We start from the raw sequence: 16,128 nt of genomic DNA, 5'->3' as shown, positions 1-16,128 counted from the left end.
TGGTACTTCATATGTTTCTAGGAATCTGTTCATTTCTTCTGTGCATGAGAGTTGTTACGCATAAGAATAGAGGTTTTTGAAATAGGTGTTGATGATCTTCTGTATTTCCACAGAGTCTGTAGTGATTTCACCATTTTCATTCCTTATTGCATGAATTTGAGTTTTTTCTTCCCGTTTTAAAATAAGGTTGGCTAAGGGCTTATCAATTTTATGTATTCTTTCAAAGAACCCACTCTTTGATTCATTGATCCTTTGGATTGTTTTCTTAGTCTCTGTTACATTAATTTCTGCTCTGACTTTTATAATTTCCTGCTTTCTTTTGGCTTTGGGCTTGTCTTGTTCTTTTTCTAAATATTTGAGGTGCAGCATCAGGTTGTTTATTTGTATTTGTTCTGTTTTCCTAACGTGGGAACTCAATGCAATAAATTTTCCTCTGAGGACAGCGTTCATTGCATCCCACAGATTCCAGTAAGTTGTATTTGTGTTTTCGTTTGCTTGTAGGTATTGTTTAATTTCTTCTTTAATTTCCTCTGTGACCCACTGATTACTCAAGAGTGTATATTTCAATTTCCATGTGTTTGTGGGGTTTTTGCAGTTTCTTTTATCATTAACTTCTTGTTTCATGGTGCTATGATCTGATAACATGCATGTGATAATTTCAGTTCTTTTGCATTTACTTAAATATATTCTGTGGGCTAGTATATGGTCTATTTTAGAGAATGTCCCATGTACTTCTGAGAACATATATTTTGATGCTGTTAGATGGAACACTCTGTATATGTCTATTAAATCCATTTGTTCACAGGTGTGATTCAGTTCTGTTATTTCTTTGCTGATTTTCTGTCTGGCTGATATGTACCTTGATGTCAATGGTGTGTTAAGGTCTCCTGTTATAATTGTGTTGTTGCTTATTTAATTTTTCATTTCTGTTAATACTTGCTTTGTATAGCTGGGTGATCCCAAATTTGGTGCATATATATTTAAGATTGTTATCTCTTCCTCTTGAAGTTTTCCCCTAACTAGTATGTAGTGACCTTGTTTATCTGTTTGGATCATTCTTGGTTTGAAGTTCACATTGTCTGCAAACAGAATAGCTACCTCTGTCTTTTTGGGAGGTTCCTGTTGCATGAAGTATTGTTTTCCATCCTTTGACTTCAGTGTGTGAGTTTCCTTTTGGGTTAGATGGGTTTCTTGTAGGCAGCATATGGTTGGATTTTGTTTCTTGATCTATTTTGCCAGTCTGTTTCTTTTAATTGGTGAATTGAGACCATTTACATTAATGGTTATAACTGTTATATATTGGTTTATTGTTGATGTGTTATCTTTCTGCTGTTGCATCTTTATCTTTCCATTCTGTTTAATTGTCTGCCTTGCTTAGTGTCTTCTTCCTATGTGTATCTAGACTGTCTTTCAGTATTATTTGCGGGGTTGGTCTGGTGATCATTAAGTTCTTCAGCTGTTCTTTGTCATGGAAGTATCTTATTTCTCCATCCATTTTGAAGGAGAGTTTTCCAAGGTATATCAGTTTAGGTTGGAAATCATTTTCCTTTGGTATCTGAAATACTTTACTCCATGCTTTTCTTGATGTCATTGTTTGTGTTTAGAAATCTGCTGTGATTCTGATAGGTTTTCCTTTATAGGGATAGCTTTTAATATTCTATTCTTATGTTGGATTTCTGGGATGGTGATTATTATATGTCTGGAAGTGTTTTTATTTTGGTTATGGCTATTTGGAGTTCTATATGCTTCACTAATCCTAGTTCCCAAACATTCTCATGTTTGGGAAATTTTCAACTATTACTTCTGTAAATAGCCTCTTGATATCATTTGTTTTGTCACCTTCCTTTTCATTCATACCTATCAATCTTATGTTGTTTTTCTTTGCATCATCTTGCAGTTGTTGGATTGTTATTTCCTGGTCCCTTGTTATTTTTAAAAGATATTTGCTTTCCTGTTCACTAGTTACAATCATGTCTTCGAGATCTGAAATTCTGTCTTCACATTCATTGAGGCAGTTTTGCCAACTTTTGATGGAATTTTTGATTTCCTATATATCTCTTTGAATCTGCTTCTTGTGTTCTGTTTGTTTCTTATATTCTTCATTCAGAGTTTCCATTTTTTTGCATTGTTCCTCTAATTTTTAACTATATCTTCTTTAAATGTTGTCAGCATACCTTTCCTTACATTTATCATTTCTTCTTTCATGTGGGAGACTATTTCTGATATGAGTTCTTTTATAGCTTTCCAGAGTCATTTCTTTACTTCAGTTGATATCATTCGAGGCATGTCAGGTGTATGGCTTATATTTTCTTCTGTGTCCATGTCTCCTAGACTTGCTTGGGTTGGGCTGGAAGCTTGAGATGGCATTTTGGTCTTTCATTTTGTCATTTTCCTATATTTCTGGGTTTTGAGTAATGTTTCAAGGTTTCCCCCATCTGCTGAGTATCACCTGGTCCAGTTTTGGCTCCTAGGGCAGACAACAGACAACAACTAGCCACTTGGAGTTCAATGGGCAGGGGCCAGTTAGGCCCTCGGGGACTCATATGCAACCTCCTGTGATTTCAGATGCAGGGTATAGTCTACCTACCTGGCTCGTGAAGTTTCAAGGCTTCCCTGTGTGCTGGGTTTCAACCTGTGCATGCTCTGGACCCGGGACTGAATTCAGGCCCCTGCCAGCTGCTTCAATTGTGTGATTTTTGATTGAGTCTTATTTGAGGGGGTCTTTAATGTATTCTACATAGTAGTACTTTGTCTGAAGAATAGCTGGCAAAAAATTTTGTTTCCATTCTGTCTCTTCACTCTGTTGGTTATTTCCTTTGCTGTGCAGAAGCTTTTTAAATTTGAGTTGATTCTATTTGTTGTTTCTTGATGTTGTTCCTTGTGCACTGGGGCTTCATTCTGAAAGTCCATGCCTATGTCTTGACAAAGTTATCTATTTCATCTTCCAGATTAAGTGTCTATGTTTTAATATTTAAGTCTTTGATTTTATTTTAGTAGTGAAAGATTCAGTGTAGATTCAGTCTTCTGCATGTGCACAGCAAGTTTTCCCACACTTGTTTATTAAAGAGGCTATTTTTCCTCCAGTGTATGTTTTCAGGGCCTTTGTCAAAATTCAGATAGCTGAAAATGTGGGTGCTTTCCTTCTCCCTTTCTTCTGTTCCACTGATTCATGTGTCTGATTTTATGCCAGTATCATGCTGTTTTTAATCATTATACTTTTGTATCATAATATAACATAAAATCTGGGATTGCGATCCTCCTGTTTTGCTCTCACTGCCCGGCACTGCCTTTACAGATTCCATGATTCCATGTGACTTTTATGATTGTCTTCTCTAGCCCTGTGAGGAATGCTGTTGGTGTTTTGATTGGAATTGCATTAAATCTGTATATCAATTTGAAAGTATGATCACTCTGACATTATCAGTTCTACTTATCTATTTTCTGAAGTTCTCTTCAATCTCTCTTTTCAGAGCACTATCATTTTCATTACTGTGGTCTTTAATTTCCTTTGTTTTATTAATTCTGATTTAATTCTAATTAATTCTAATTTAACTTTTTGGGTACTACTGAGAGTGGGATTATTTTCCTAATTTTTTTCTCAGTGTATTATTGGTACACAGAAGTGTTATTGATTTTGGTGTGCTGATTTTATATCCTGTTACATTACTGAATTTGGTTATCTGTTCTAGGCATCTTTTAGTAGAAATTTTTGGGTCATCTATGTAAAAAGATCACAACATCTGTGAATAAGGATAGTTGGACTTCTTCCTTTCCTGTACATAATCCTTATATTTCTTTCTCTTGCCTGATTTCTCTGGCTAGAATTTTGAATATTGTATTGAAGAGGAATGATGATAATGGATATTCTTAAATTTTTTCCTGACTTTAGTGGAAAAAAGGTTCAGTTTCTTCCACTTAATGAGATGTTGGCAGTAGGTTTGTCACAATGGCTTCTATCAGATGGAGATAAATTCCTTCTGTGCCTATTTTTTTTTATCATGAGTGGGTGTTGGATTTTGTTAAAGATTTTCTTCTGTGTCTATTGAGATCATGATTTTTGTCCTTGCTTCTACCTATGTGATATATTATATTATTGATTTCCATATGTTAGGGCATCTTCACATCCCTAGGATAAGGCCTACTAAGTTATGATGTTATTATCTTTTTAATGATTTGTTGCATTCTGTTTGCCAGTATCTTACTGACTATCTTTGCCTCTAGGTTCCGTGAAGAGATTGGCCTGTAGTTTCATGTTTGCTAACTTCTTATCTGATTTTGAAACCAAAGTAATGTGAGCTTCCAGGAATGAGTTGGTAGTACACCTCCCCTTTCAACTTCAAAAGAGCTTGAGGAGTGCTGGCATTAGTTCTTACGTTTGATAAGAACTTTCTTTGCTAAACTGATCATTCATGCATTGTATCATTTTGTTTAGTAAAACTTATTTTTAATTAGTGTCTTCTGTAAGCTCATTGTTTGTTTATTAAGTTCATTATCTACTTAGCTATATCATCTTTGAACTCACCAAGCCCTTTATTTATCTGTTTTTTTGTCTACTCTTTATCACTTTGTGTAATTCAGCTATGTGACTTTTGATTTATTCCCCATGAATGAGTGATGGATCTGCTTTGGGGAAGTCAGGAGTTTTTATAGGCATTCTATTGCTTGTTTTTCTCTTATTTCTATTCTGTCTGTCTGTCTGTCTCTCTCTCTCTCTCTCTCTCTCTCTCTCCCTCTCTCTTTCTTTTCTTTCTCTTTCTGTGTGTGTCCATGTATGTGTATGTGTGTGTGTCCATGTATATGTCTATGCATGCACAATGAGGGTTTGGGGTTGATTATAATGGAATGATTTTGTTGCTAGTATACGATTTCTTTTCTTAGTGTCTTTTTTTTCATTGATGTGCTCCAGACACGGCTAACTATAGGCCTTTTACCCGATCCTAGGATCCCAACACCTTTGTTAATTTGGAGGGGGGGGGTACACTGTAATTTACCTAGCACTCAGTTCTCTGGAAATGAATATCAGTATTTTTGATGATGCAAAAGCAAACTAGACATTTAAATACAGTAAAAAGTAATAAATAGCAGCCCAGGATTTAACTCAGTGGCCTAAGTATCTGCCTGGAAAGCACAAGGTCATGAGTTCAGTCCCCACTACAAAAATAGTAGTAGTAATAATAATAATAATAATAATAATAATAATTTATTGCAATAACTTTGCTGGCCTGGCAATAGTAATAAAATCAGCAACAGTAATAGATTCAAAGACAAATTGAACATTGACATATCTGAAGAACCAATGAAAACCACCATTGCACCACCCTTAACAACCGAAAAGAGATTTGCAGTTATAATATGAACACAAAGACAAACCAAATACTCATTTACAGTAAATATCTACTAAAAACAATGACTCTACTACCATTAACAATAGAAAAAAATATCAACCATAAAAGCATAGAATCAGGGAGGAGCCAACTAGCCAGTATTTCTGGTAAGCTGTGCAAGTCATGTGGGCCCAGGAAGAAAAAACTCAGTGCTTCTTGAGAATTGGTGATGCTGGGACTGGGAGGAACCCACCAAGAAGCCATCTAGCCAGCCTGTCTTACAAGCCACCCATGAGCCTACCAGGGCAGGCGCTGAGAATCACCAAACTCCTCTGCATGCCGCCTCCCCAAAAGCAACTAGCTAGTTCAGAGGAGAAACTGAGTTGATGGCAACTGAGGTACAAAACGCAACTGAATGCTTGCATTGTTTGGTTGATTTTGCATGCTTGGGGTCAGCAGTCTGAGCATCTATTGGGATGATAACAGTATGTAGTATAGCAAATACAGAGGATTTCTATCTTGCTTGTGAAATCCAATATTATTCTCACTGTTTTATTTTGTTCCAGTTGTTTTGCTTTATTTCATGTTCTGTTTTTATTGGTTTTATTCTATTTTGGTTTGATTTTGCTATATCTGATGGAATTAACAACTTTGTGAAGGTAACAAGATACACTAGGGTAGCCATTGTTGGTTTGAAGACTATCAAGGAGGGAATGACAGGTCAGATTTGCACATCAGGAAGAGCCTTTTGGTTGTCATGTTAAAGGCACATTCCAGAAGTTATAGCTGTCATGTAGGCCCTCCAAAGACACCTCAAATGCCATTATTCCCTAGATCCCTCTTCTTTCCAGGTTAGTGCAATATTTTTTAAAATAACCAGGGAAAACATTTCCTCTTCTCTCTTACTTTCTCTCACATCCTTCCCCATATTCTTCTCCACTTAGCATCCTCCCCTACCACAAAGAAGAAAAGAATAAAAGAAAGAAACACAGAAAGAAAAAGAGAGATTTTCTCCCAACTCCTGACCAACGGGAATGAGTCCTAATCAATTGTGTCTGACCTCAAACTGAAAGATGACTCTAAAACCTCCCCTCTTCTTGCCCCATATCCACCTGGGAGAGGAAAATCTGGGCAGCTGCAGGCCCTGGTCTGGCTTTGTTTCCTCTCATTCTTTTATTAGCTGCCTAATTGGCAGCCCAATTAATCTGCTCATCTGTGAAGGAGGATGGATCACAATGCGTTATTCCACTTCCAGAAGCCATCTCCAAGGCAGCATGGCCAGGCCTTCAGCAGAGCCTGGCTCCTTGATGGAAGGCCGCCCCGGGAGCTGAGGTCAATTAGTGGACAGATTAAGCAATTATTAGGCCCTAACAAGGGTTCCTGGCATCATTACCCTGCCTGTTTACTGGCAAACGGCAACTTTAATATGAGGACCAACAAATAAATTAGGGCATCTGGTCCACCGCAGCCTCAGATGAGAAGTAAATGATGTCCAACTGGCTTTCAGCTGACAATAGAGTCTCAAGTCTGGCATAATGAAAAGCCTGAGATGTCCCTCACTGGTCACAGCAGTTTTGGAATGTGCTCTGGAGTGATTTATCATTCCAAGAGCTAAATGCCTGCCACTGGGCCCATGGATTGTTTTTAGTTACCCTGCTGTCTTCTGCCTGTCTGTCAGAATTACCTGTCAAGGCCTACTTCAAAGGCTTTCTTCTCCTCCAGGCCTTTCCTAAACTATCTAGCAGAAAACAGAACTCTCTGCATTTTGGGAGGGTTTTTCACTGTCCTATCACTTTCTAGTATTAGGTTAATTTTGTAGACTACCAGAGCACCATTTGATCCTTTTTTGTGTGTGTCTTTTTTGTGTTTTGGAAACAAGAAGAGGGAAGGAACAAGGGCTCAGAGACATTGGTTTTCTCACCCCTTCTCGTCTAGGCATGTGTAGGCCATCACCAGAAGAATATCAAGGAGGGAATGACAGGTCAGATTTGCATGTCAGGAAGAGCCTTTTGGTTAAAATGTTAAAGGCACATTCTAGAAGTTATAACTGTCATGTAGGTCCTCCAAAGACACCTCAAATGCCATGTTTTCTTGGAAACCTTCCCTGTTTTCTCTGGCAGGAAATACTATCTTCCTCCTGTCTGTTCCTGGCTTCATGTTATGTCTTTAACTATGTATCTCTTGGAAATAGAGATATATTTATAAAATTTGCTTGGTAACACCTAATTCATAGCCATATAACTATAATAGTTAATATCAACATGGGCCAAAAATCACTAATTGAGCCCTTACAATTTACTAAGCTGGAAAACTTATGTTCCTTGTTTTTGTTTTTATTTTTGTTTTAAATACTTTATGATTAACCCACGCACTTCTCTCTCCCTAGGAATTATTGACTTCCTTGTAAGCAACCACCCTATTGCCTGTATCCTTCGAGAACACCTGGTCTTCAAGATTGCACCAATGCTCAACCCTGATGGTGTCTATCTGGGCAATTACAGGTGAGGAGAATGCTTGGCAGCAGACAGTCACAGGATGCTGGTATGGAAGTCTGAAAAAAAATGCAGGGTTAACTTCTGAATTTTCAGGTTATTCATGAGTTAATTAAAGGTAGTTATACCCTAGCTCCTAAGAATATGCTAATGAGTGTTGGCTGTTTCATGCACAGCCGCCAGTGGTCACTTGCTGGAGTTTTATGAACAGCTTGCTACTCCAGAAATCAGGACAACTAGTAAAACTTTTAATACTTACTTTCTATGTAAATTTGAGGAACTCACTTTCCTTCTCTGATGCTCAGTTTCTCTTGCATCATGGAGACAATAACTACCTGGCAGCACTATTGTGAACATCAACAGAAATGGTGGCAGTAATGTGTTTTGCAGAGTCTCGTGTGGCAGTTACAATGACCACTGCTTTCCTGCTATGTTCCTTCTTGGAGATTATTAATGAAGGAGAGTGGCACTCAGATCATATGAACAGTGTTTCTCTTGTGAACTCATGCTCATATCTTCTCCTATAGCCACATCATTATTTATAGCCTAAACTTCCACTACCCAGGTGATTCTTTGCCAAAGGAACATTGAATCCTTTGGGGTATATAGAATTATATACAACTGATTTGCCAAAGTCACATAGCCAGTAAGTCATCCACTAACTCCACCACCCAAATTATATAGCTTTAGAATTAATCAGCACCAAAACTTTCTTTTTTAATTTTTTTTTATTTTAAAGAGAATAAAATCAAGCAAAATAAAACAGAATAGAGCCAATTTAAAAAAAAAAAACAGTGTGACACAGGACTTCAAAACAATATGAAATCAACAATAGTTACCATAATGCCTCTTGTTGCCTTCAAAATAGCTGCAGATACCTTTGAATATAGTAAAAATCAAACAAAACAGGACAGAATAAAACCAATAAAAACAAAACAATGAATGCAATACAAGTCTTCAAAACCACATACTAGTAAATCTAAAATGGCTACCATAATATATCTTGTTATCTTTAAAACAGCTACCCATGCTATCAGATATAATAAAATCAAACAAAACAAAACAGAATAAAACTAAACCCAACAAAACAATGAAAATGATACAGGACTTCAAAACAAAATAGTAGGGAATTAACAATGGCCATCACCTTCAGAAGGAGATCCCCCTTATATACTACATTGTATATTGTTATCCTCTGAATAGATGATCAGACTACCAGCTTTAGACCTGAAAAGGCAGTGAAACACTAAACACTACAAGCATTAAATTGTATTTTACCTCAGTAACTGTTGTCACAGCCTGTGTTTTTCTGGATCAGCTGGTCACTTACAGCAGAGTGTGGGCACTCTTCTTGCTTCCCAGCCCATGCAATGGGAAGGGCTGGCATCTGGCTTTCCCTGCACATGGTGCCAATTTGCAGGAAGGGCTTGCTTCTTGTGACTTCTTGTTCTCTTCCCCTGCAGTCCATGAGTGGCGCTGACTCATGGGAAAAAGCTAGTGTCTGGCTGTCCCTCAGCAGCCTGCACATGGTGCTCATTCACAGGGAGGGCTTGCTTCATAAAGACCACTTGTTCTCTTCCCTCACAGTCTGTGAGTGGCACTGACTCATAGGAAAAGGCAAGTATATGATTGTCTCCCAGTCCCACAACTTTCAAGATAATATCTGGACTGGTTAGATTTGTATATGAAGTTTTGTGTGACCCAGTAGCTACATATGTACTGTTCCACCTTCAGTCTCAGCCTCCTCTCCTAGGACTGTTGCTCTAGCTGCAGTGCCCAACTGTTGTACCTACTCTCTTATCTTTATACAACTACGTCTCTGCCCAAAATCTTTTTGTCTTTCCTAACTAGCTCTCTTGAAACTCAGCTTATGTCCTATTTCATTCCCTGATATCCCGAAGAGAATTGACCACTCACTTCTCTGATTCCTCATGGCTGAATTATTGAACAAGTCATCCCATTGTGTAGCTTGCTATAGACTGAACCTTAATGATCTCAATACCCCTACTATCTAATAACAGGGATCAACATATAGTAGATGCTCAGAAAGTGTTTGAGGATTATAAGTGAATCAAAGTGATAACTTTACTGATGAAGATACTGTGGCCTAGATATGAGATAGGAATTACCCAAGATCCTTGGCAAGGCTCATATCACAACCAAATTTTCTGACACCCAGCCAGCACCATTTTATAAAGTATTGGTTTACTGCTTCCCACATGTGGAAATTGGGTCCAGAGAGACTCCCTGATACCCATGAATGTGAATTAGAGAGAGCTCATGGGAGGCATGAAACTTTCATTAAAGATAATTTTGCTTCCTTTCTTAATTGGCCAAAGTGGTGGTTCGTTAGCAGTTGCGAGTTTGTGGCTTGTTGCAGGCTCCAGAGCAATGCCTTTCTACCTTCCCTAGACAAAAGGCACAGTTAGTAGTAAGGGTAGTGGAAAGACCCTTTGATTTGATTTATGTTAACATTTCTGTTTAATTATGAGAGGGAGTGGTCAGGGAGAGGTCAATACTATCACTCTATACATTTATTTATATCATCATCTGCTGTCCAGAGAAGAACTAGCTGCAAATAGGTCTGTGACCTTGACCAACCACCTTCTCTCTCTGGGATTCAGATGACCAGTGGGATGGCGATGGGGAGTAGATGCTTTCTACATGTCTATAAGCTCCAGATTTTATGATTTGGCGACTTCAGGATAAAGAGCTCTGATCCTCAGAAATGCTTTCTATTACACAGTTTCCCCCCCTCCCCAGAGTCTCCTGGTGAGAATACGTGTGTCTTTCTCATTATGAGAGTTGGAGAAAGTCTAACTACAGACATTAAATCCTGTTGCTAAAATAGCTCCAAGGAGTAACAAAAAGCCTATCAATCAATGAAAAGTCACTACTATAGCTTTGGAGAATTTGAAAAAAAAAAATAATAAAGACTCAGAATTCAGAACTTCAGGGTGACCTAGAGGTCCTGCTTGCCAGCCCCTCTTAAAGTCTTGCTGTTCTCTATAGCAGTAACTCCAGGTTTCCAGAGTTTGGTGAGACTGCGCTCAGGTGCTATGAGGAAAAAGAACTCAGAGCATAAATAAGTTTGAGAAATTTCAAGTTACGTGAAGTATTTTAATTACTTTTCTCTCATTACTGAGATAGAATATCTAATGCTCAAAGTTAAGGAGGAAGGGTTTATTTAGCTCATATGAATGAAGTTTTCAGTCCATACTCAGCTGGCTCTAAGGCAGGGTAACATGGTTAAGGGGCAACTGTTCATGATAGTAGGAAGACAGCAAAAGCAGCCAAAGCAAAAGATGAGGGGCAAGCCTACAAGACTCTTTTCTTCCCTTATATTGTATGCAGGCTACCATCCTAGGGCAAGTGTAACACTAACCACCAATCCCAACACTAGACAATGACCCAATAGCAAACTCCAGATTCAGCCTCCTCTGAAAAGCCCACCCCTCATGACCACCTGAGACTTTGGGGAGACATCAAGACACAAACCATAACATGAAGTTAAAAACTGTTTTGCAAAAGACTTTTCAGAATTTTGAATATGTTGGTAAACACAAGGACTCCCAAGAGGGGAACATAGTACAAAGTGTTTCTCAAAGGTGTGTCCCATGGCCCACAAAACTCACTCTCCATGCTAGGGTTATAAAACATATAACACATGTGGGAAATGCCACTTCAAGAATTCTGCTGCTGACTTGTCAGTCTCCACGCACTTATACACTTTTCATTTAACCTTCAGAACAGCTGTAAAGGAGGGATTTTGTTAGAATTTCTCTGTAAACAATAAATGCCTTCTTAGACTGTTTTGACAAGAAAAGTTTCTGGGAATAAGGAAAGGAAGGAAAGAAGGGTAGGAGGGAGGGGAGGGAGGGAAAGGGAGAATGGAAGGTCATTGTATTAGTCAGGGTTTTACTAGAGAGAACAGATATAATACGAAATATACAGATTGAAAAGAAACGACAAGACTGACTTACGATGGTCAGCCTGAGTCAGATGAGGAAGCGTGCAGAGGGTGTCTGTACACTGGAGGCCAAAGGATTTAATCCAAGGTCTAGACTTTACCCTATTGTCTTGTGCAAGTCCACACTAGCAAGCTGATGGGTCTGTGAAGGTAGGCTAAAGGCCATACAATGAAAGGATGAAGAGTCTATGTCGTAAAACTGAAGAGTCTACGCCAGAAGCCAGGAGATGAGGTCCAAACCTAAGATGAAAACTGGAGCTTCTCCAAAGAATGAAATGCATTTGTTCTTTTTTCTTTTCTTTTATTCCTCCAGGTGATGATCCACCCTAGGTTGGGTCTTCTACACCCTTAGGTGTAGAGTTGCTAAAACCATTTAGTTAACCTTCTAAATGTCTCAGGCTGACACAATTAATCAACCACTATAGTCATTTCTTAAAATTCTCGAGCGGCAAACAAATTCAGATCTGATCTAGTCACCAGACATCGGCCAGAAGGTAAGCAGCCATATAGTTATCTCTTTGTCATGCCCTGTGGCTTTCATTCTCCAACAATCCTTCCTTATGTGCAGTCCCTCTTGAAGTTAAGGAATCTGCCTGAGGTCTGTGCCCTGGGGAGTGGGCATGTGTGTACCTCTGTCTGAGCGAGCCCCTGTTCCTCCCTATTGTCCTACACTCCTCCTGCAGGTCCTACTTCCTAAATGAATAAATGGTTAGGCTATGGCACAAAGCTACAACCCCCACAGAACACTAGCCGTCACCACATGCTGTCAGCATCCAACCCTGTATCTCCACTTTGTTTCAGTCGTATGCTGTTGTGACATGAATATGTCTTAACATGATAAGCTGATGCGATTTAGCAAACTATGGACTCAAACTAATAGACTCAGCCACACTTTATTAAGGCCATATACTGTTAAAGGCTCTTTAAAACCACATTTGATCATTTCAACAAAGAAAAGAAAGCAAGTTTTTATTATACGCATTTGAACAAATGAGAAACTGAGGCTGAAGAAGACAAGCCATGTTTAAGCCCGTAGGCTACATCTGCAGATTCTGCATTCACACACACCGCCTTCACAGCAGGTAGAATCAGAGTACTGGAAGTTCTCTCTTCCATCTTCCTGAACCCTCTTGTTTGTCCTTGGACAAAATACATTTCTCTCCAAGCCTCAATTTCCCTCCTGCTCTGTTGGAAGAATGTAATGTGATGAAAGCTCTGAGGAGAGGCTTTCTTAAGAACAATATGACTACCATAGGAAGACACTGTGTTAAGAAAAAAGAAATTCAGTCACAAAGAGAAAAAATAATGCATGATTCCACTTATGTAAGGTACTTAAATAAGTCACATTTACTTGGACAGAAAGCAGAATAGAAAGGTAAGATACCATGAACTACAAAAGGGAGGGAACAACAGGGAATTATTGTTGAACAAGTTTGAGGTTAATAGGTATAGAGTTTTAGAGATGTATGGTGATAATTTTAGCACCACATTATAGATATATTTAATACACTGAACCATATGTTTAAAATTGTTAAAATGGTAAACTTTGAGTTGCGTTTTATTTTATCACATTAGAAAAGAAAAGAATGGCATGGCCACTAGCTTTGCAATATGAGGAGTTTTAAAGAATTTTGGGGAGACCTGGGACCCAAGATGCTAAGGGACAGATAATACAACTTCAGGTACTGTTGATCCAAGATGCTATGAGGCATCTCCTAGGGAAGGTCACTGGTGTACTGGGAAATGGTCTAAACCAGTTTAGAATTGATTAATAGTTTACAACATCCTGCAGAAGGTGAGGCTATAAATACATAAAGTAGCATTTGTATACTCTCCCTGCTACCTCCTCCTCCCTATGGCTTCCTTTGCAGGAAAGCAGGCCCCATTCCCTCTTGCACCCCACTGTGTTTTCTGAGCATTTGTAATGCAAAAGTTTCCTTGCATCTGAAAAGCAGACTTTCCATCTTCATACGACAATATGAAAATCTATGTTAGGTTTGCATTTCTTAATTAGGTGCTTGTCATTGTGTATTCCATAGAGCCACGTATAAGCAAACAGCCATAGACCTTTGAATAAATTTATTGGTTTTATTTATGTTTCTGGGCATAAAAATCTATAATTACCAGGTACAGCCTCAGTATAACTGGTATTTAATGACAATTACTTTTTGTTACCATAGAAATGAGTCCAAAGTAGTTACCCATAATTTCTCATTTCCCAAACCTCACACATGCTGAATTGCAATATTACCATAGTAATTGCCTATTAGTCATCATAAAATACGCAGTTACCCAAAAGATAGCAGGATGCTGTGAAATTTTTCATTTTCAGAAACCTCAGTGCTTCTTGGGAGTGTGGAGGTGGAGGAGAGGAACAGATCTCTCCAGGTGGTACAGAAAGGATTCTGCCTTATAGCCTGGCACTGCAGCTCCCGTGGTGGAAATGGATGCTGTACCGTCTGCATACACTCACTGCTGCTATGTCTCTTGGCACTGGCAACACTTATGTAGCAAAGGGTGCTTCAGAGCAGTAAGTCCAATTTAACTCAGGTTTACCAAGGGCCTCCTGGCTCTTGGGGAAGCAGAAGATCAGTAGTAGCCCTTGCCATAAACAGCCCAGTGTTTGTACTGGAAACAAGTGACTGCTCACTGTACCTTATATACATCATGTCATTTAGTCCTCACAAAAGCTCTATCATGGAAAGAGTATAAAAGACCTGTTTTACATAGAAAGAAATCAAGGCACAGAGACATCAAGGAATTTGTTCCAGGTTCCTAGTACAAAGGATTAGAGCAGGTTTATGAATACACAGAACTGACCTTTGGCTTTAACTTGGTGTTACACTGTCTCCTGAGGTAGGAGTAGCTCCTTCTAAGCAGAGGCACTAAGGAACAGTTTTTAAAGGTTAGAGAATCTAAAAGAGTTCAAAGATATAAAAGGGAGATAAAGGGCACAGCCAAACATTATTAACATAAGAGAGGGTGGAATACCAGGGCAGGTATTTCCAACACACACACACACACACACACACACACACACACACACACACACACGCTAATTGGAGCACCTTTTCACCTCACATTCAGAGAAAGGAAATGCTACTCTAAGCTGTCCAAAGCAAAATAAAACATTAAATCAGCTGTGTTAAAAAGTAAAATGCATGCTAATGTCCTATTTTTCTGTGACAGCATAAAAACTACATATTTTTTCTCAAGTTAAAAGTGGAAAACGAAGATCTATGGCAAGCACAGAAAGTTATTGCTCTACCAAAAGATCTGTCATTGTATTCTCACACTGTGTCTCTCTCTCTGCCCTTGTCATGTTTAATACCGTGTGTGGCCCTGTCGCATCATGAAGAGACATCTGGTTCAGTGCCTCACCCCGGGCAGGGATTCTCTCAGCAGCATCCTTGGAGAGCAGTTATGCCCCTCTGCTCATGTATTCCCAGGCATAGGTGGTGAACACCATGCTGCCCTGATGCTTCCTCTCACTGTTACTTTCAGGCTACACCTATCAGTTGGTGACTTAGCCTCTGCCTTCTGAAGAATCACTCAGGCTCAACCCGAGTCCTACCAGCAGCCCTTCAGCTGTTTGGAGAGTACCTAGCCACACTCACTCTGACACTGCCAATTCCTGTTCTCTGGGCTGAACTTCCCTAAAGCCTTCCAACTTTTCCTGTGTGACCTGAGATCCACCCATTCTTCTCCCTGTTTGTGCTCCAAATGCCTGTCATTGTCTGTTTCTGAAGCATAGTGTCTGGAACAGAAGAATTTTGATAATGTTGATAGGAGCTACCATCAATTGAACCTTAGGCCTGCCACTGTTCTAGCCATTTTGCTAGATCAGGAAAATCTCTCAAGTTTGTAGAATTAGTGTAGCAGGGGTAGGAAGAGGCCATCAAAAACCTCATTCTGGGGGCCATACTGCCTCTGATACTGCCCACATGCACTTTACTGTCTGACATTGAACTCTTTCCTACCTAATTCTTAACAAAATATTCTTGCTTTAATTTTGCTAAATTGCAACTCTTCCCATCCTTTCTTAGAGCTTTTAAGGAGGCCTGCAGCGTGCATAGGGCAAGAATCGCTATTTTCAAGCAAGGAAGAAATGAACCACAGAAAGGCTAAGTCACTTCCTCAAGATCATACAGTGAATGAGCCACCTCCTACAGATGCAACCAGGATAACAGCAGGGACCAGATAACCCCTTATCTCCCAGAGACTGTTCTGCTTTACCTAAGTTGAGGTACCCTTTTATGGAGCCCAAAAGGACCCTGGGGTGGCTAATCAGGTGTCTAACTTACAACTATGTGTCACCAGAACAATTATTCCAATGAGTTTC

General features: G+C 39.1%; 1 protein-coding gene across 5 annotated transcripts in view; it reads left to right on the top strand.

Moving 5' to 3' along the window:
• Positions 1–16,128, top strand: part of Agbl4 (AGBL carboxypeptidase 4) — a 1,435,759-nt gene that overhangs the window by 1,308,884 nt on the left and 110,747 nt on the right. For all 5 annotated transcript variants that reach the window (XM_063236476.1, XM_063236477.1, XM_063236475.1 and 2 more), the window contains one exon: positions 7,711–7,825. In XM_063236476.1, coding sequence (XP_063092546.1) covers positions 7,711–7,825 — 115 coding nt within the window. The remainder of the gene's footprint in view (positions 1–7,710; positions 7,826–16,128) is intronic.

The sequence above is a fragment of the Cavia porcellus genome, unplaced genomic scaffold, assembly GCF_034190915.1.
Source record: "Cavia porcellus strain 051 isolate PalLab524CR breed Dunkin Hartley unplaced genomic scaffold, mCavPor4.1 scaffold_25, whole genome shotgun sequence".
Lineage (NCBI taxonomy): Eukaryota > Metazoa > Chordata > Mammalia > Rodentia > Caviidae > Cavia > Cavia porcellus.
Note: the sequence above shows the minus strand (reverse complement) of the source record. Positions and strands in the feature narration are given on the sequence as shown.